At 53.6% G+C, this 20,769-nt stretch overlaps 1 protein-coding gene across 2 annotated transcripts in view; it reads right to left on the bottom strand.

Annotated features, from left to right (window-relative positions):
• SIL1 (SIL1 nucleotide exchange factor) overlaps window positions 1-20,769 on the bottom strand; it is a 113,576-nt gene that overhangs the window by 57,917 nt on the left and 34,890 nt on the right. For both annotated transcript variants that reach the window (XM_069029036.1, XM_069029037.1), the window contains 4 exons: window positions 13,698-13,818; window positions 9,413-9,509; window positions 5,373-5,488; window positions 1,095-1,191 (listed from right to left, as the gene is read on the bottom strand). In XM_069029036.1, coding sequence (XP_068885137.1) covers window positions 1,095-1,191; window positions 5,373-5,488; window positions 9,413-9,509; window positions 13,698-13,818 — 431 coding nt within the window. The remainder of the gene's footprint in view (window positions 1-1,094; window positions 1,192-5,372; window positions 5,489-9,412; window positions 9,510-13,697; window positions 13,819-20,769) is intronic.

The raw sequence follows: 20,769 nt of genomic DNA, 5'->3' as shown, positions 1-20,769 counted from the left end.
ACAGCCTCCACCCCTGGCCAGGGGTTCCCCCCAGCCAAGCCACCCACCTCCTCTCTGCAGGAGGGACTGCAGATGGAACACTTTAGGTCCATTAGATGTAGCTGCTTTTAGCCCAGTTGCTGGGACAAAAGCTATTCTAACAGGGGATTTTAAAATATGGCTTATTTTCACCTAATAGAGGATCGCTAATTTTTGCATTTCAATGATCCTCATTTCCAGCAGCCCTTTCCAGCAGCCCTGCAATCAATCTGCAATGCTGCTATGGAAATAATTGCACAGCAAACGAAACCATGCCCTGCTGCCACATAAGGGGAGAAGAAGCCTTTCTGCGACAGCAAAACTTCAGGGCCTTGACTGCTCTTTCAGTTTTCCTTTGACTGAGCCAACACCAGGGCAGCAGGAGGAGAGAGGGTTGAGGAAACGCTGCTGAGGGGGAGAGGGGAAAGAGGCTGTGATGCACCTGCTGAGTCACACTTCGTCCTACCTATTTACTTTGGGTTGAGGATTGTTTGTAACTAAATGGACAACTTGGAGCTTGTGTAAGGAAACTTCAGCCCCTGCTTCACCATGGCCATTTGGGTTTTTCTATCCAGGGCATGAGGCTGGAAACAGAAAGCAAGGAGGGCAGTGAAAGGGAATGTAACTCCCTTTGTAAATACCATCAGCTGCAATCAAGCCCCCTTTGGGGCCTGCAGACATTTTTGTGAATTGAGCAGTAGTGGAACAGATAAATTACACTGTTCAGAGCAGCTGTGGCTGCCCCAGCCCTGGGAAGAGCTCAAGGCCAGGTTGGATGGGGCGTGGAGCAACCTGGGATAGTGGAAGGTGTCTCTGCCCACCGCAGGGAGTGGCATGAGGTGGGCTTTAAGGTCCTTTCCAACCCAAACCATTCACAGAACCATAGACTCCTACAGAAAATCCAGGGAACACTATCACTAACAGGTTAGCAAAGGTATTTTAGGTCCATATTCAGCACAAGATTCGTTTGCACAGTGTTTTCCAAGCAATCATTTTAACCACTGTATTTCTGCAGTGTGCAACAGGGTGTGTTCTCAGCCCTGCACTGTGCATTGCTTTAGAAACAGGAAACTCACCTTCCTTTCGGCCTTCTCACTTTCCTTCATTTTAGCCAAGGCCTTTTTGAGCTCCTCAGATGTGAATGAATTTGCATTGACGTCGACCTTGCCCAGCCTTGCAGAAGAAACCAAACAAACCAGAACATGTTATGAGTGAACAACTGCCTCTATTCTGTTTTCACTGTGACATTCGAGCAATGGCCAAGGGCAGGAGGAAAGGAATGAAAAACCCACCATGCTCAAGAAAAGATTGGTCTGAGTGCTGTATTCTGCGTGGGGTTTGCAGACAGCTCACCCTGACAGTCAAGGGCTCTGCAATCAGCCTGCTGACCCAAAATCTCAAGTCCTACCACAATAAAAGCAGCTGATTAATTGATACCTCAGAATTTCATGTAGCAATACAGAAAGCACCCCTGTGCCACTGAATCATTGCCTAGGGCTTACAAGCTTTAACCTGGAGATTTCAGCTGAAGGTCTGATGAGCACTGTACACAGAGTCAGGGCAAGGGTAAATCCACACAGAAATTACACAGACATTCTAAAAAACACGTTGTGTTGATCTTTATACCTCTCTTCTTGGTTCAAGAAGTGTTTATCTGGGCCACAATCACTCTTGCACAGAAAAAAAAGGAAATGCAGCTGCTGAGGCATTGTGAAGCTAAAGAGCATCTCCATGGCCTGAGCAGGAGTCACTGAGCAGGCTTTGGTGGCATTGCTGCAGGGGCCACTCATGTCCAACCCCCCCTCTGCTGGTGACAGCTTTGGGGACACTGCTCTGCCCCAGCCCAGCAACACCAGCAGGGCCCAGTGCTGGGACTGGCACCAGTGGGGCCCTCTGTGCACAGGGACCCCCAGCCCGGGGCGGCCGTGCCAGCACCCCCAGGAACACCCAGATCTGGCAGCACTTTGCTCAGCTGCCCTTTCCAGAAACGCAACCATCTCCTTCCCGAGACAATTCAACCTCTACCCAAGATCATTTTCTACACACTGCTGATCAGAAATGTTCCTCTGGACTTCCTCCACCAGAAACATGCCCACAGCCCTGGAAGAGATTCCAGGGGCATCATTAAAGCCTCCACAAACACTGCACAGGCACCCAGGATCATCAGCTTTCCTTCTTTGGCATTCAGGCTCCCTGCACTGCTCCTGTTCATGTCCTCCTCCTCTCTCCAGAACTGTGGCAAGCGCAGAGCTCCCAGGCAATCCCAAGGCCAGTGCCTTCCATGGCTTGTTGGACACCCCCATGGCTGATGCCCCTGTTGTTCCCAGGGAAGCTGCTGAGTGCCAGAGGGGGCCCTGAAGTTGCTGAGGGCACTGGAGCACCTCCCTTGTGGGGAAAGGCTGAGCAAGTTGGGGCTGTTGAGGCCAGAGAAGAGAAGGTTGTGTGGAGAGCTCAGAGCCCCTTCCCAGTGTGTGAGGGGGCTACAGGGAAGCGGGAGAGCGACTCTTCCTCAGGAACTGTAGTGACAGGACAAGGAGTAATGGGATAAAAATGAGACTTGGAATAGATTTGATGATGGGAAGAAGTTCTTTACTACGAGGGTGGTGGTCCCTGGCACGGGCTGTGCAGAGAGGCTGTGGACGCCCCATCCCTGGGAACATCCAAGGCCAGGCTGGACAAGCTCCGCAGCAACCTGCTCAGGTGGGAGGTTGTTCAGCTTGGAAGCAGATGATCTTTAGGGTCCCTTCCAAGCCAAACCATTCAAGGATTTGATCATTCTATGATCTCCATGTCCCACCGTTGAGTGGCCCGGAAACTTCTGTGACATCACAGACAGTTCCACATGGAACATCCAGGCCCTAGAAACGAACCCAGTGGGCAATCCACGTTGACAGTGGTCACTTGGCACTTGCTCTTCGCTACGTCAGCAGTGCTGAGCTGTTCCTGCTGCCTAGATTTCTCCTGCCCGCACTGAAACACCAATTGCAGCAGGATGTCCGCTCCTGTCCCAGCAAAGGTACAGTGCCATTCCAGGGAGGTGGAAACCCCCTGACCGGGTGGGTGGACTGCAGCCCTGTGGGGATGGTGTGGGACAGGGACCCCACTGAGACCTTGTGCTCCCTGATGCAGCGTGCCAGACGCAGCGCAGAGGACACGGAAGTGGCCATGGTGGTAGATACAGAAGAAATGATGGAGGTGGACGTGAAAGAATCTGTTGAGGACATGGATGTTGATATGGAGGATGACATCGAAGACATGGAGGTTGACGAGAAGGATGAAATCGAGGACATGGAGGTTGACGAGAAGGATGAAATCGAGGACATGGAGGTTGACGAGAAGGATGAAATCGAGGACATGGAGGTTGACGAGAAGGATGAAATTGAGGACATGGAAGTTGACGAGAAGGATGAAATCGAGGACATGGAGGTTGACGAGGAGGATGAAATCGAGGACATGGAGGTTGACGAGGAGGACAACACCAAGGACGTGAAGGTCAATGAGAAAGACAAGGAGCAGCCCATGATCCTCGGATGAAGATGCACCCTCCAGCAGCAGGACAGGCAGACGGTCACCATGCACTGCCCACAGGCAGAGTGGGTCCCCTGCCGCCAGGCTGGGGCTGGGCTGGCTGGCCCCGCTCAGGGACACAGTGCCCAGGGGGGACAAGCACCACCTCCAGCCCACCCTGCACTTGCTTTGGACCACGCCAGCCCTATCCCAGTGCTTGGGGCCCATCTCCCAGCCCCAGCCAGGCTCAGTGCTCAGGGGAGTCCTGCTCTGCCAGTGTGTGCCAGCCTGAGGGCACAGAGAACAGCCCTCAGTGTCCCTGCTGCTTCCTTTATACCACGACTGACAACGACTCTGGCCACAGATCTGGACGTTAGAAGTTTTCTGTAAATATGTTCTAGATGTTAGAAGTTTTCTGTAAATACGTTTTGAAGATTGTTAACCCTATAGGCTCCCATGTAAATACGTTCTATAGATTGTTGTTGTTACAAGGATGTTCTGTTGCTGATCTATTAAACACTGTTTATTTTTAAAAGCCCGCTTCTCTTTGCAATTCCTTTGGGCACCGGCAGCCTTTGAGAATTGTTGTGGCTTCTACTTGCTGCAGGTTTCCAGGGCTGGAGGTCCCTGGGGGTGCTGGCACGGCCGCCCTGGGGCTGGGGGTCCCTGTGCACAGGGGGTTCCACTGACGCCGCTCCCGGCACTGGGCCCTGCTGGTGGCCCCAAGAGCAAAGCTGTCACCAGCAGAGAGGGGGCTCTGACAGGAGCAGCCCCTGCAGCGATGGCACCACAGCAGGCAGGAAACCTTCTGCCCCCCTTCCTGCTGGAGCCAGCGGGACTCCTGGGCCGAGAGCCGGCATCGGGCCCCAGGGAGGAAAAATCCCCGTTCGTGCTCTGAAGGCCATGACAGCCTTGGGAAATGTGGGAAACAGATCTGGGGTGCTGCAGGGGCTGGTGGAGGCTTGGAGCCTCCAAAGGCTCCGGGCTTCGCTCCCCCCGCCCCCCCCCCGCCCCCGCACTGCATCGCCCTGTGCCCGGATTCTCCAAGAGACAAAAGCCAAGTGAGGGGATCGTCGCCCCGCCCGGATTCCTGCTGCTGGCAGCAGCCACTGGCCCCTGTGCCCCCTCGGGGGATGCCTGGAGGGGCAGCGCAGGCTGTGCGGGGCAGGGGTGCTGGTGCCGGGGCCTGTGGGCCCAACTGGGCCCCGAGCTCAGCCCCTGCGCCCCGCAGCCCCGCGCTCCCCGAGCAGCCCCGGGCCGGGTGGCAGTGGGAAACCCCCGCGCTTCAGGAAAGAAACTCCCCATAGGAACTGAAGCAGCCTTTGTTCAGAGGCTTCCGAGGCGAAAGTCAGCATCAGCTGGCGGTTAAAGCACGTTTAAAAAGGGGGGTGCAGGGAAGGTGGTGTGAGCTCCGCGGACTGTGGCAGTGCCTGGCGTGCAGGTGAGGCTCTGGGGCTGCTCCCAGCCGGGACACAGCACCTGGCTCAGGCCACCCTCAGCCCCTCACGGCTGTTCCCAGGGAGTGGGCTCAGAAAGCCATTTCAGACCAGTTGCTGCAGATATTTCAAAGGACTAAATGTTATTCAAAGAAGCCACGTTGCCAATTTAGTTTCGGTGTCATGGCATGAGAAGCCACGAAGGTGCCTCTGAATGTGCACTCAGGGCACTTCCAGCACCATCCCGAAGGGAGCACAAAGGACAGGGCTCTGCTTTCAGCACTGCTGAGCTCCTAACCCAGCAATTAAGTCTCAGGAAGAGACAGTAATTGAGTGCACCAGAGAACCTGGCCTCTAATAAAGGGCATGAAGCCCACAGCCCAGCCAACCCGATGCCTTGCATGTCTGTACCTTTTCCTCCTTCTCTCTCCTCTCGCATCACTTGCCCCGTTTTCCCTGTCTGGGAGCTTGGCTTCTCTCTCTCCTGTCTGCAGGTTCAGCCGCACGTGTGACCCTGCAGGAACGGCCTGACCTACAAACAAAGGTCACGTTATTTCAGAGCATGTGCCCAGTTCCAGCTTTGGGAGGAACTGGGAGCTGAAGGTACATGCTCCTGCCTGAGAGAAGGGGAGAAAACCTTCATCCCACACAGTGAGGACCCCCGTCCCCTCCAGCGGAGCCCCTAAAGTGCTGCTTTACCCTCCAGAAATGCCACCCCGAGCCACCAAAGGTGTCCCTGGGCTGCCAGGCTGGCTCGGATCTACAGTGGAGGTGGAACCCTGAGCCCAGCAGACACTGGTTCCTTCCTCCCTCGCAGCCCAGTTCCTAGGAGAGCACTAAAACTCCTCATCAAGAGTGGATCTGGAGGCTCCATGGAGAAAGGGGAATTGGTTGCTGATTGGGGCAGACAGAATAAAAATGTGGCTGCCAAAGGGAAATCAAAGCATCCTGCAGAGTACAGCCAGGTACGCTGCACATCAAGGCTGTGGTGGTGTGGAAATACTGTATTAAAAGGAATTTATGATCACTACTATCTGCCAAAATACATTAAGCTTCAGTTTTAAATGCAGAAAAGATAGGAAATTCAGAGTGTTTTTCCTTGGTCACAGTTCTCCACGAGCACATCTCGATGGCCAGCCCAGCACTGGGTTGGAGAGGAGGCAATATTTGGTTGCTACTTCTTGATGGCACCACTTCTTCTGTTAATGCGGGAAATCTGCCTGCCCAGGACAGCAAGGCTGCAGCTGAGCAGCTCCAGAGCTGCTCACAGATGGACAGACAGACCACAGCTGCTCACCCTCCTCCCTCCTGAGGAGGATTCCCTATGCAGCCTTTCCTTTCTCTCTCTCCTTTTACCTAAAAAGATGCCTGGGACAGAATAACAGCATGCAGGAGACAGGGAGCATCTCCTGCCAAAGGGAAGTGAAGACAAGGGAAATTATTTTGTACAACAAATACATGCACTCAAAGACAAAAAGCTCTGGTCTCAGGAACAAGTGGATTGATCCCTCCCTGTTCAAAGAGACATTTCCCTGATCAAAGGACCTGCTGCTTCCTACATAAGACTGGGATGTTTGTCACCATTCAGACAGAAACATTTCAAAGCCTGTAGCCATCCAGCAGGTATAAACACATTCAGAGAAACCAGGAAAATCCATCTTGGAGGATCTCCTATTTAAACAAGGTTTGCATTTCTGGTAGAGCCTCTTTCTGCCCATCAGTCCTGCCCAATGGAAGTTGCATTGCTTGGATATGTGAGAGGACAGATGTGATTATCCTCCCATCCTAAACGATGGGAGGGCAGGTTAGATGTGCCTCCTCCATGCTTGGAATGCTTTCCATGCACCGATGCCAACCTCCTCCCGCTCCTTTAACTTGTGATAGACGGGACCTTTAATCTCTGTCTGTCTGTGGGGGCATCCTCCCACGCTGAGAAGGCGGGCTCTGCAGGAATTGGGTGCCATTGCCGAGCTGTGCCCCACGCTGGTGGTGGAGCTGGGACGTGCTGGTCAGAAAGGAGTTTCTAGGATCTCCATGAAAAGGGCAACACCACATCTCCTGTCGCTGGTTCAGGAGACAGCGAGACAGGGCTCTGTCAGCAAGCAAAACACTGCAAATGATAACCTGCTCTAGTGGAAGATGTCCCTGCCCACGGCAGGGAGGTGGAACGAGATGAGCTTTAAGGTCCCTTCCAAGCCAAGCTGTTGTAGGATCAAATGCCATCGCGTGCCAAGGACACGGAGGCAGGAGGACAATCCCCTCCTCAGCAGACACGAACGTGCTCAGGGGCAAAGCGAGGGGCGAGCTGGGTGCTTCCCCCCAAAGCCAGTGGCTTTCCTGGCCACAACTAGTGGGGTGGGATTTCAGGGCCAAGGGCAGAAAACTGCTGGTAGAAGAAGAGGACTGGCTTTACCTCCTCAGGACCACCAGCTGGAACTTGCCTGGCCTGGTTTTTAGAGATGCTCCATGGCGAGTCAGTAGAAAGCAAGGAAAAGAGAGACTGTACCCTGCAGCTTTAGGAAAGAAGTGTTAGCATGATCCTGCTCCCATCACACTCCACTTTGAGGCACTAAAACATTCCCAGGAGCCCAAATGTATTAACGCTGGCATGACTTCACACATCTCACGTGCCAGCCTTGGAGCTGGGTTTGAGACATGCCCAAGATAGTGCTGGTGCCATGGCACAAAGGCTTGTCCCAGACTTGCAGCTTCTGCAGTGAAAAGCTGAAAATGCCCTTTTATTCACAGTCGTTACAGGGAAATAACAGCAGTGTAACCTTGTCCCAGCCTTGGAACAGAAATCAGCTTGCAGAGGAAGCCTGAGGGAGCGCGACCCTGAGCTGCAGACTCGAGGGCAGGAGGGTGGCTCTGCTCTGCTACAGATTCTGCACTTGCAGAAGAACTAAATCACTACAACAGCCAGAAATGTCCCTCGGGAAGGAAATCCTCTCAAAGATAAATCAATAACTCAGTGTAATTTTAGCACGCAGCCAGGAGAATTTACATTGCCAGGAAGGCTGAGGGCTCTGCCACAGAGACAGAGCCACAGCATCATCAAACAGCCCTGCAGCAGACCCTGTGCCAGAGCTCGGGCTCTGGGTATTCACTGCAAAGCCACGAGTCTGGGTTCTGCACTTTGGGACCCCAAAGACCCAAATCAGAGTGCTGGCAGCAGGGATGTGGTCCAGCAAAACTCCCTTGGGACAAACCCACCTTTCCCTTTTCTCCTCCTCCTCCGCAGCAAGGCTGCTCCCTGAAATCATGGCAGTGCTGGCAAACTCTCCAGATCCCACAGGGTGAGACACACACAGAGCACAACTAAACCAGGCACTGGAGCAGAGGGGGAGTGCTCCAGCCACAGCCTCCACCCCTGGCCAGGGGTTCCCCCCAGCCAAGCCACCCACCTCCTCTCTGCAGGAGGGACTGCAGATGGAACACTTTAGGTCCATTAGATGTAGCTGCTTTTAGCCCAGTTGCTGGGACAAAAGCTATTCTAACAGGGGATTTTAAAATATGGCTTATTTTCACCTAATAGAGGATCGCTAATTTTTGCATTTCAATGATCCTCATTTCCAGCAGCCCTTTCCAGCAGCCCTGCAATCAATCTGCAATGCTGCTATGGAAATAATTGCACAGCAAACGAAACCATGCCCTGCTGCCACATAAGGGGAGAAGAAGCCTTTCTGCGACAGCAAAACTTCAGGGCCTTGACTGCTCTTTCAGTTTTCCTTTGACTGAGCCAACACCAGGGCAGCAGGAGGAGAGAGGGTTGAGGAAACGCTGCTGAGGGGGAGAGGGGAAAGAGGCTGTGATGCACCTGCTGAGTCACACTTCGTCCTACCTATTTACTTTGGGTTGAGGATTGTTTGTAACTAAATGGACAACTTGGAGCTTGTGTAAGGAAACTTCAGCCCCTGCTTCACCATGGCCATTTGGGTTTTTCTATCCAGGGCATGAGGCTGGAAACAGAAAGCAAGGAGGGCAGTGAAAGGGAATGTAACTCCCTTTGTAAATACCATCAGCTGCAATCAAGCCCCCTTTGGGGCCTGCAGACATTTTTGTGAATTGAGCAGTAGTGGAACAGATAAATTACACTGTTCAGAGCAGCTGTGGCTGCCCCAGCCCTGGGAAGAGCTCAAGGCCAGGTTGGATGGGGCGTGGAGCAACCTGGGATAGTGGAAGGTGTCTCTGCCCACCGCAGGGAGTGGCATGAGGTGGGCTTTAAGGTCCTTTCCAACCCAAACCATTCACAGAACCATAGACTCCTACAGAAAATCCAGGGAACACTATCACTAACAGGTTAGCAAAGGTATTTTAGGTCCATATTCAGCACAAGATTCGTTTGCACAGTGTTTTCCAAGCAATCATTTTAACCACTGTATTTCTGCAGTGTGCAACAGGGTGTGTTCTCAGCCCTGCACTGTGCATTGCTTTAGAAACAGGAAACTCACCTTCCTTTCGGCCTTCTCACTTTCCTTCATTTTAGCCAAGGCCTTTTTGAGCTCCTCAGATGTGAATGAATTTGCATTGACGTCGACCTTGCCCAGCCTTGCAGAAGAAACCAAACAAACCAGAACATGTTATGAGTGAACAACTGCCTCTATTCTGTTTTCACTGTGACATTCGAGCAATGGCCAAGGGCAGGAGGAAAGGAATGAAAAACCCACCATGCTCAAGAAAAGATTGGTCTGAGTGCTGTATTCTGCGTGGGGTTTGCAGACAGCTCACCCTGACAGTCAAGGGCTCTGCAATCAGCCTGCTGACCCAAAATCTCAAGTCCTACCACAATAAAAGCAGCTGATTAATTGATACCTCAGAATTTCATGTAGCAATACAGAAAGCACCCCTGTGCCACTGAATCATTGCCTAGGGCTTACAAGCTTTAACCTGGAGATTTCAGCTGAAGGTCTGATGAGCACTGTACACAGAGTCAGGGCAAGGGTAAATCCACACAGAAATTACACAGACATTCTAAAAAACACGTTGTGTTGATCTTTATACCTCTCTTCTTGGTTCAAGAAGTGTTTATCTGGGCCACAATCACTCTTGCACAGAAAAAAAAGGAAATGCAGCTGCTGAGGCATTGTGAAGCTAAAGAGCATCTCCATGGCCTGAGCAGGAGTCACTGAGCAGGCTTTGGTGGCATTGCTGCAGGGGCCACTCATGTCCAACCCCCCCTCTGCTGGTGACAGCTTTGGGGACACTGCTCTGCCCCAGCCCAGCAACACCAGCAGGGCCCAGTGCTGGGACTGGCACCAGTGGGGCCCTCTGTGCACAGGGACCCCCAGCCCGGGGCGGCCGTGCCAGCACCCCCAGGAACACCCAGATCTGGCAGCACTTTGCTCAGCTGCCCTTTCCAGAAACGCAACCATCTCCTTCCCGAGACAATTCAACCTCTACCCAAGATCATTTTCTACACACTGCTGATCAGAAATGTTCCTCTGGACTTCCTCCACCAGAAACATGCCCACAGCCCTGGAAGAGATTCCAGGGGCATCATTAAAGCCTCCACAAACACTGCACAGGCACCCAGGATCATCAGCTTTCCTTCTTTGGCATTCAGGCTCCCTGCACTGCTCCTGTTCATGTCCTCCTCCTCTCTCCAGAACTGTGGCAAGCGCAGAGCTCCCAGGCAATCCCAAGGCCAGTGCCTTCCATGGCTTGTTGGACACCCCCATGGCTGATGCCCCTGTTGTTCCCAGGGAAGCTGCTGAGTGCCAGAGGGGGCCCTGAAGTTGCTGAGGGCACTGGAGCACCTCCCTTGTGGGGAAAGGCTGAGCAAGTTGGGGCTGTTGAGGCCAGAGAAGAGAAGGTTGTGTGGAGAGCTCAGAGCCCCTTCCCAGTGTGTGAGGGGGCTACAGGGAAGCGGGAGAGCGACTCTTCCTCAGGAACTGTAGTGACAGGACAAGGAGTAATGGGATAAAAATGAGACTTGGAATAGATTTGATGATGGGAAGAAGTTCTTTACTACGAGGGTGGTGGTCCCTGGCACGGGCTGTGCAGAGAGGCTGTGGACGCCCCATCCCTGGGAACATCCAAGGCCAGGCTGGACAAGCTCCGCAGCAACCTGCTCAGGTGGGAGGTTGTTCAGCTTGGAAGCAGATGATCTTTAGGGTCCCTTCCAAGCCAAACCATTCAAGGATTTGATCATTCTATGATCTCCATGTCCCACCGTTGAGTGGCCCGGAAACTTCTGTGACATCACAGACAGTTCCACATGGAACATCCAGGCCCTAGAAACGAACCCAGTGGGCAATCCACGTTGACAGTGGTCACTTGGCACTTGCTCTTCGCTACGTCAGCAGTGCTGAGCTGTTCCTGCTGCCTAGATTTCTCCTGCCCGCACTGAAACACCAATTGCAGCAGGATGTCCGCTCCTGTCCCAGCAAAGGTACAGTGCCATTCCAGGGAGGTGGAAACCCCCTGACCGGGTGGGTGGACTGCAGCCCTGTGGGGATGGTGTGGGACAGGGACCCCACTGAGACCTTGTGCTCCCTGATGCAGCGTGCCAGACGCAGCGCAGAGGACACGGAAGTGGCCATGGTGGTAGATACAGAAGAAATGATGGAGGTGGACGTGAAAGAATCTGTTGAGGACATGGATGTTGATATGGAGGATGACATCGAAGACATGGAGGTTGACGAGAAGGATGAAATCGAGGACATGGAGGTTGACGAGAAGGATGAAATCGAGGACATGGAGGTTGACGAGAAGGATGAAATCGAGGACATGGAAGTTGACGAGAAGGATGAAATCGAGGACATGGAGGTTGACGAGGAGGATGAAATCGAGGACATGGAGGTTGACGAGGAGGACAACACCAAGGACGTGAAGGTCAATGAGAAAGACAAGGAGCAGCCCATGATCCTCGGATGAAGATGCACCCTCCAGCAGCAGGACAGGCAGACGGTCACCATGCACTGCCCACAGGCAGAGTGGGTCCCCTGCCGCCAGGCTGGGGCTGGGCTGGCTGGCCCCGCTCAGGGACACAGTGCCCAGGGGGGACAAGCACCACCTCCAGCCCACCCTGCACTTGCTTTGGACCACGCCAGCCCTATCCCAGTGCTTGGGGCCCATCTCCCAGCCCCAGCCAGGCTCAGTGCTCAGGGGAGTCCTGCTCTGCCAGTGTGTGCCAGCCTGAGGGCACAGAGAACAGCCCTCAGTGTCCCTGCTGCTTCCTTTATACCACGACTGACAACGACTCTGGCCACAGATCTGGACGTTAGAAGTTTTCTGTAAATACGTTCTAGATGTTAGAAGTTTTCTGTAAATACGTTTTGAAGATTGTTAACTTTATAGGCTCCCATGTAAATACGTTTTGAGGATCGTTAACCCTATAGGCTCCCATGTAAATACGTTCTATAGATTGTTGTTGTTACAAGGATGTTCTGTTGCTGATCTTTTAAATACTGTTTATTTTTAAAAGCCCGCTTCTCTTTGCAATTCCTTTGGGCACCGGCAGCCTTTGAGAATTGTTGTGGCTTCTACTTGCTGCAGGTTTCCAGGGCTGGAGGTCCCTGGGGGTGCTGGCACGGCCGCCCTGGGGCTGGGGTTCCCTGTGCACAGGGGGTTCCACTGACGCCGCTCCCGGCACTGGGCCCTGCTGGTGGCCCCAAGAGCAAAGCTGTCACCAGCAGAGAGGGGGCTCTGACAGGAGCAGCCCCTGCAGCGATGGCACCACAGCAGGCAGGAAACCTTCTGCCCCCCTTCCTGCTGGAGCCAGCGGGACTCCTGGGCCGAGAGCCGGCATCGGGCCCCAGGGAGGAAAAATCCCCGTTCGTGCTCTGAAGGCCATGACAGCCTTGGGAAATGTGGGAAACAGATCTGGGGTGCTGCAGGGGCTGGTGGAGGCTTGGAGCCTCCAAAGGCTCCGGGCTTCGCTCCCCCCGCCCCCCCCCGCCCCCGCACTGCATCGCCCTGTGCCCGGATTCTCCAAGAGACAAAAGCCAAGTGAGGGGATCGTCGCCCCGCCCGGATTCCTGCTGCTGGCAGCAGCCACTGGCCCCTGTGCCCCCTCGGGGGATGCCTGGAGGGGCAGCGCAGGCTGTGCGGGGCAGGGGTGCTGGTGCCGGGGCCTGTGGGCCCAACTGGGCCCCGAGCTCAGCCCCTGCGCCCCGCAGCCCCGCGCTCCCCGAGCAGCCCCGGGCCGGGTGGCAGTGGGAAACCCCCGCGCTTCAGGAAAGAAACTCCCCATAGGAACTGAAGCAGCCTTTGTTCAGAGGCTTCCGAGGCGAAAGTCAGCATCAGCTGGCGGTTAAAGCACGTTTAAAAAGGGGGGTGCAGGGAAGGTGGTGTGAGCTCCGCGGACTGTGGCAGTGCCTGGCGTGCAGGTGAGGCTCTGGGGCTGCTCCCAGCCGGGACACAGCACCTGGCTCAGGCCACCCTCAGCCCCTCACGGCTGTTCCCAGGGAGTGGGCTCAGAAAGCCATTTCAGACCAGTTGCTGCAGATATTTCAAAGGACTAAATGTTATTCAAAGAAGCCACGTTGCCAATTTAGTTTCGGTGTCATGGCATGAGAAGCCACGAAGGTGCCTCTGAATGTGCACTCAGGGCACTTCCAGCACCATCCCGAAGGGAGCACAAAGGACAGGGCTCTGCTTTCAGCACTGCTGAGCTCCTAACCCAGCAATTAAGTCTCAGGAAGAGACAGTAATTGAGTGCACCAGAGAACCTGGCCTCTAATAAAGGGCATGAAGCCCACAGCCCAGCCAACCCGATGCCTTGCATGTCTGTACCTTTTCCTCCTCCTCTCTCCTCTCGCATCACTTGCCCCGTTTTCGCTGTCTGGGAGCTTGGCTTCTCTCTCTCCTGTCTGCAGGTTCAGCCGCACGTGTGACCCTGCAGGAACGGCCTGACCTACAAACAAAGGTCACGTTATTTCAGAGCATGTGCCCAGTTCCAGCTTTGGGAGGAACTGGGAGCTGAAGGTACATGCTCCTGCCTGAGAGAAGGGGAGAAAACCTTCATCCCACACAGTGAGGACCCCCGTCCCCTCCAGCGGAGCCCCTAAAGTGCTGCTTTACCCTCCAGAAATGCCACCCCGAGCCACCAAAGGTGTCCCTGGGCTGCCAGGCTGGCTCGGATCTACAGTGGAGGTGGAACCCTGAGCCCAGCAGACACTGGTTCCTTCCTCCCTCGCAGCCCAGTTCCTAGGAGAGCACTAAAACTCCTCATCAAGAGTGGATCTGGAGGCTCCATGGAGAAAGGGGAATTGGTTGCTGATTGGGGCAGACAGAATAAAAATGTGGCTGCCAAAGGGAAATCAAAGCATCCTGCAGAGTACAGCCAGGTACGCTGCACATCAAGGCTGTGGTGGTGTGGAAATACTGTATTAAAAGGAATTTATGATCACTACTATCTGCCAAAATACATTAAGCTTCAGTTTTAAATGCAGAAAAGATAGGAAATTCAGAGTGTTTTTCCTTGGTCACAGTTCTCCACGAGCACATCTCGATGGCCAGCCCAGCACTGGGTTGGAGAGGAGGCAATATTTGGTTGCTACTTCTTGATGGCACCACTTCTTCTGTTAATGCGGGAAATCTGCCTGCCCAGGACAGCAAGGCTGCAGCTGAGCAGCTCCAGAGCTGCTCACAGATGGACAGACAGACCACAGCTGCTCACCCTCCTCCCTCCTGAGGAGGATTCCCTATGCAGCCTTTCCTTTCTCTCTCTCCTTTTACCTAAAAAGATGCCTGGGACAGAATAACAGCATGCAGGAGACAGGGAGCATCTCCTGCCAAAGGGAAGTGAAGACAAGGGAAATTATTTTGTACAACAAATACATGCACTCAAAGACAAAAAGCTCTGGTCTCAGGAACAAGTGGATTGATCCCTCCCTGTTCAAAGAGACATTTCCCTGATCAAAGGACCTGCTGCTTCCTACATAAGACTGGGATGTTTGTCACCATTCAGACAGAAACATTTCAAAGCCTGTAGCCATCCAGCAGGTATAAACACATTCAGAGAAACCAGGAAAATCCATCTTGGAGGATCTCCTATTTAAACAAGGTTTGCATTTCTGGTAGAGCCTCTTTCTGCCCATCAGTCCTGCCCAATGGAAGTTGCATTGGTTGGATATGTGAGAGGACAGATGTGATTATCCTCCCATCCTAAACGATGGGAGGGCAGGTTAGATGTGCCTCCTCCATGCTTGGAATGCTTTCCATGCACCGATGCCAACCTCCTCCCGCTCCTTTAACTTGTGATAGACGGGACCTTTAATCTCTGTCTGTCTGTGGGGGCATCCTCCCACGCTGAGAAGGCGGGCTCTGCAGGAATTGGGTGCCATTGCCGAGCTGTGCCCCACGCTGGTGGTGGAGCTGGGACGTGCTGGTCAGAAAGGAGTTTCTAGGATCTCCATGAAAAGGGCAACACCACATCTCCTGTCGCTGGTTCAGGAGACAGCGAGACAGGGCTCTGTCAGCAAGCAAAACACTGCAAATGATAACCTGCTCTAGTGGAAGATGTCCCTGCCCACGGCAGGGAGGTGGAACGAGATGAGCTTTAAGGTCCCTTCCAAGCCAAGCTGTTGTAGGATCAAATGCCATCGCGTGCCAAGGACACGGAAGCAGGAGGACAATCCCCTCCTCAGCAGACACGAACGTGCTCAGGGGCAAAGCGAGGGGCGAGCTGGGTGCTTCCCCCCAAAGCCAGTGGCTTTCCTGGCCACAACTAGTGGGGTGGGATTTCAGGGCCAAGGGCAGAAAACTGCTGGTAGAAGAAGAGGACTGGCTTTGCCTCCTCAGGACCACCAGCTGGAACTTGCCTGGCCTGGTTTTTAGAGATGCTCCATGGCGAGTCAGTAGAAAGCAAGGAAAAGAGAGACTGTACCCTGCAGCTTTAGGAAAGAAGTGTTAGCATGATCCTGCTCCCATCACACTCCACTTTGAGGCACTAAAACATTCCCAGGAGCCCAAATGTATTAACGCTGGCATGACTTCACACATCTCACGTGCCAGCCTTGGAGCTGGGTTTGAGACATGCCCAAGATAGTGCTGGTGCCATGGCACAAAGGCTTGTCCCAGACTTGCAGCTTCTGCAGTGAAAAGCTGAAAATGCCCTTTTATTCACAGTCGTTACAGGGAAATAACAGCCGTGTAACCTTGTCCCAGCCTTGGAACAGAAATCAGCTTGCAGAGGAAGCCTGAGGGAGCGCGACCCTGAGCTGCAGACTCGAGGGCAGGAGGGTGGCTCTGCTCTGCTACAGATTCTGCACTTGCAGAAGAACTAAATCACTACAACAGCCAGAAATGTCCCTCGGGAAGGAAATCCTCTCAAAGATAAATCAATAACTCAGTGTAATTTTAGCACGCAGCCAGGAGAATTTACATTGCCAGGAAGGCTGAGGGCTCTGCCACAGAGACAGAGCCACAGCATCATCAAACAGCCCTGCAGCAGACCCTGTGCCAGAGCTCGGGCTCTGGGTATTCACTGCAAAGCCACGAGTCTGGGTTCTGCACTTTGGGACCCCAAAGACCCAAATCAGAGTGCTGGCAGCAGGGATGTGGTCCAGCAAAACTCCCTTGGGACAAACCCACCTTTCCCTTTTCTCCTCCTCCGCAGCAGCAAGGCTGCTCCCTGAAATCATGGCAGTGCTGGCAAACGCTCCAGATCCCACAGGGTGAGACACACACAGAGCACAACTAAACCAGGCACTGGAGCAGAGGGGGAGTGCTCCAGCCACAGCCTCCACCCCTGGCCAGGGGTTCCCCCCAGCCAAGCCACCCACAAAACAGCTCCACAGGGATGCACCGCAGCCCCCGGTGATTAATGAGACTGCAATTTACGTAATTATATTCATGCAAAGTACACTCAGACCAGTAAGTTCAAGGGAACTAATGACACTTTAGAGCACAGTTCAACACTGAGCAGTACCTCTAGCAAAAAGAAAAGAAAAAAAAAAGGCCCCTAATTATTCCGTAGCTCTTCTCCCAGATTCTCAGGGTCAGCTTGGAGGAGAAGGTGGCCTGAATTATATTTTCGTTTCCAGAACATCAACAGAATTGCTAAGTGAGTTCCAGCGGCAAGGTCAGAGCCTGCCCATTGTTATGCATGCCAGCCCCGTCCCTTCCCGGCTTGGCAGGGCGGGCTGGGCTGCCGTGCCCTGTGCCAGCGGCTCCCACCACCCTGTCCTGCTGCTCCCGGGGACACGGCCCGGCTCCTCTGCCAGCTCTTCGCTCTGGTCCCCAGCACAGATGGACAAACCACAACAACCAATTCCTTAGAAGCCAACTGCAGCCTCCATGTCTGAAGGTCCAGGGCCCTGTTCAGGATAAGGCTGGTGAGCAAACTGCCCAATCCAGCCAGCAGAGACTCCTGTACACCCAGACCACTGCAGACTGCCTGTCGGCACAGCCAAAGCCCCTGGCAGACATGGAGCCGTGCCAGTGCATGGAGGGCTGGGAAGGAGTGTGCACACACAGAGCTCTTCCCCTGGTACAGCCCACCTGGAGCCATGGAAGCACTCTGGAGCACCTGTGCTGGCCACAGTCGTGCCACTCCTCACAGGCTCCTCTGGTGCCAACAAGCTCTCACACAGATTGTGCCATCAGTGCTGATGTGCTCCAAGAGCCTCTGGCTGTAAATCCAACTTTACAGCAGCTACAAATGCAGTCTGTGCTTCTGTATTACTTCATTGAGACTTGGACTTTTACAAGGGCCTGGAGGGACAGGACACAGGGAATGGCTTCCCAGTGCCAGAGGGCAGGGATGGATGGGATATTGGGAAGGAATTGTTCCCTGGGAGGGTGGGCAGGCCCTGGCACAGGGTGCCCAGAGCAGCTGTGGCTGCCCCTGGAAGTGTCCAAGGCCAGGCTGGACAAGGCTTGGAGCAGCCTGGGACAGTGGAAGGTGTCCCTGCCTATGGCAGGGGATTGGAATTGGATGAGCTTTGAGGCCCCTTCCAACCCAAACCATTCTGGGATGCAATGACTCTGCACCTCGGAAATGCTGAGATCTGCCAGCAGAGCTGACCCAAGGGACAAGGTCAGTGCTCAAAGCTGAAGGTGCATTATGACCACCCCACACAAAGCCAGGACAACTTGTTATGCTCCTACGATGCAGAACACGAAGCTGCCTGAGAAGCCAGGGCAGACAAACTCTGCAAAGACAACACAAAAGAGGAGACCTCACAAGCCTCACATGACCCCTGTGTCTGATTGAAAACCAAACCCAAATTAAATGAATGGTCACAAGTTTGGTGTCTCAGGATTGCCCTCAGAGCTCTCCTGGTGCCTTCCAGCATCAGCAGCAGCATCCAGCAAGAGGGAACATGCAGAAAGCCAACTCAGTGATGATTAGGAAGACACATATGGAGTTACCCATCACAGAGCAACCTGTGTGCACCTAAACGTCCTGCAGTACAATCAGAAATCAATAGCAAGACGCAGAAACCCTCAACCACACAGTCAAATATAAAGAACGCTTGTAATATTGATTTTAAAAGCACCTTGGTGAAGACAGTTCAGAAGAAGCCTGAGAAAGCAAAGCAAAATTCCTGAACTGAAGCCTTTTTTTTTTTTTTCCTCAAAAAGACATTTGTTAGGGCTTTAGGATTAATAATGGATTTTCAATGCAAGAAGAAAAACTGAAACCCACACCAGATTCTCCTGGTAATAACAGCTTTCTGCAAAGCCCAGCTATTAATGTAACAGGGACGTCCATCAATCAAGCACACAGAAAGTACTTTGAGAGCTAAAAAAAGAGCATGCAAACATCTGCTTTTGGCAACTTAAATTTTGCCCTTAAGCACAAGGAACATAATAAATTATCAGAGGGTTGGGCTTGAACTTGTTTTCCTCCATCCTGGACCGAAATGCTGAGGATGGGAGTGAAGGTACACAAACACGCTGCTGCTGGGATTTGTCCTGACAAAAAGTGGGAGAAAGGAGCACAGTTTCATTTGCGTTTTCATTTGAAAATGCTGGTGCCATTCTCAGGAGCGAGCTGCCAACAGCCAACCCATGGGGACAGCCACAGCAAGGGAACACCAAACAGGGGTGTAGCAACTCCCTGCCTGCAGTTCAGGAAGCTCTTATGAACCCTTTGCCACCTCCAGCATCCTCAGCACGTCCAAGACTGCCCCGATGCTGGAGTGGTCCCCCAGTGGGGTGACAAATGTGCCAATGTGCTCCAAGGTGCCCATGGCATCCCTCCTCGCCCAGCTCCTTCCCTGCTCCCCGTGGAACCGTGGTGGTTTTGGCAGGTCCTCGGTGCCCGAGTCCCTCAGCGCTCTCATCAACCACCGCGTCACACTTGGGGTCCATCCACGCAGCCGAGCACTGCCTGGGCTGTCACAGCAAACCCCAGAGAAGCTGGATTTGCACCAAGGAAACGGCTGGCAGCGACAGCACCGGGGTGTCCCCACGCCTCCAGTGTCTCCTCCCTTGCAAAACACAGCAGGTCAAAGCGAGCGCCAGAGATAATGAACACAATTTACTGATTCAAGCACGGGAAGCTGCAGGCATGGCTGCAACTAACTCTCAATAAATTCTGAAGAGTGACACAATAAAATGGCATTACAGAAGGCTGGAGTTATTGTCTCCCCATGCTTCCGTATCCAAGGTGCCACGTTACACCTAAAACACTTTTCTCCTCCGCTGCCAGTGTTGCAAACCCTGACAAGCGAATGGTCGGGCCAGCCCTGCCCCAAACACACACATCTGCACCCAGCACACAGCTTCAGTGGCACGAGCAGGGATAAACGATTAAACCAGTGCTGCCCAGCCTGTCCCCTCTGTGCTGGCTCCGCAGGGCTCCCTGCCACGCAGCAGGACGGGAGTTTTGTCCCTGGAAGTGATGCAGAGGAGGAGCAGCTGTTGTAGGATGGTGCCTCACGCACAGGGACCTGCTGGGACAGGAGCACAGCGAGCAGGGCCGAGCATCCCTGCCCTGCCCTCCTGGGAACACCATGGCCCTGCCAGCAGAGCAGCCCCAGCGGCAAACTCCTGCCTGCTGTCACGGCAAGCTCTGTGCCAGGCATCAGGACACCCTTGTGGAGAAACATGGAGAACCAGAGGCCCTCATGGAGGACCACAGAGCACCAGAGACCCTCAGGGAGAACCAGAGGACCCTTGGTTCCTCGTGCCAGAGCTGCAGGAAACCTCCCCATTCAGCATTCCCAGCTCTGCTACCACTGCAGTGTGCGCTTCCACGGCTCCAGATTTAGCTGTTAGACCATGGATACAATCTTTCTTGAGCATGGTCTCCACTGAGCTTCTTGTTCTCCCTGTCGGTGTAGTAGTCCTAGGCCTGCAAGAAAATCACCTTTGAGCTTCAGGCAGCGCCTTGGGTGTGGATGGAAACTTGACAAGTGTAAAGGTGCTACTGCCCCATCCCGGTCTGCATCACCTGCACTGCAGAGGACACAGAAGAAATCACGTGAACCATCTCTAGTCCTCTTCAGAATAAAAAAAAAGACAACAAAAACCCCCAAACTCACGTATGGAAGTGTATCAGGTATAGCAAACAGTACAAACAGGCAGTGCAGGTGTCTGACCCGAGGATGCTCGCAGTGGATGGAGGAGGGTGGGTACATCTCCTCCTCATCCAGTGTTCACACCTCTGACCACAGCCTGCTCTGGAGGAGCCTCGGGTCTCCTCCTCTCTTGCCAGCTGACAGGTACAAGCTCTCCTGGGCAGCCTGGCTCTGCTCCTCCTCCAGGACAAGTCCTTTCCCCTTCAGAAAGTAATCCAAAGGTTTAGAGAGCATCTGAAGAGATCAGTGTGTGGAAAGATGATGAAACAGGAGTCAAGTGAAAAGCCTCTTGACTTCTCTTGCAGTGAAGGCTCTGCTCCCACAGGGTGCCT

This window comes from Aphelocoma coerulescens, chromosome 13, assembly GCF_041296385.1.
Source record: "Aphelocoma coerulescens isolate FSJ_1873_10779 chromosome 13, UR_Acoe_1.0, whole genome shotgun sequence".
Taxonomy (NCBI): Eukaryota; Metazoa; Chordata; class Aves; order Passeriformes; family Corvidae; genus Aphelocoma; species Aphelocoma coerulescens.
Note: the sequence above shows the minus strand (reverse complement) of the source record. Positions and strands in the feature narration are given on the sequence as shown.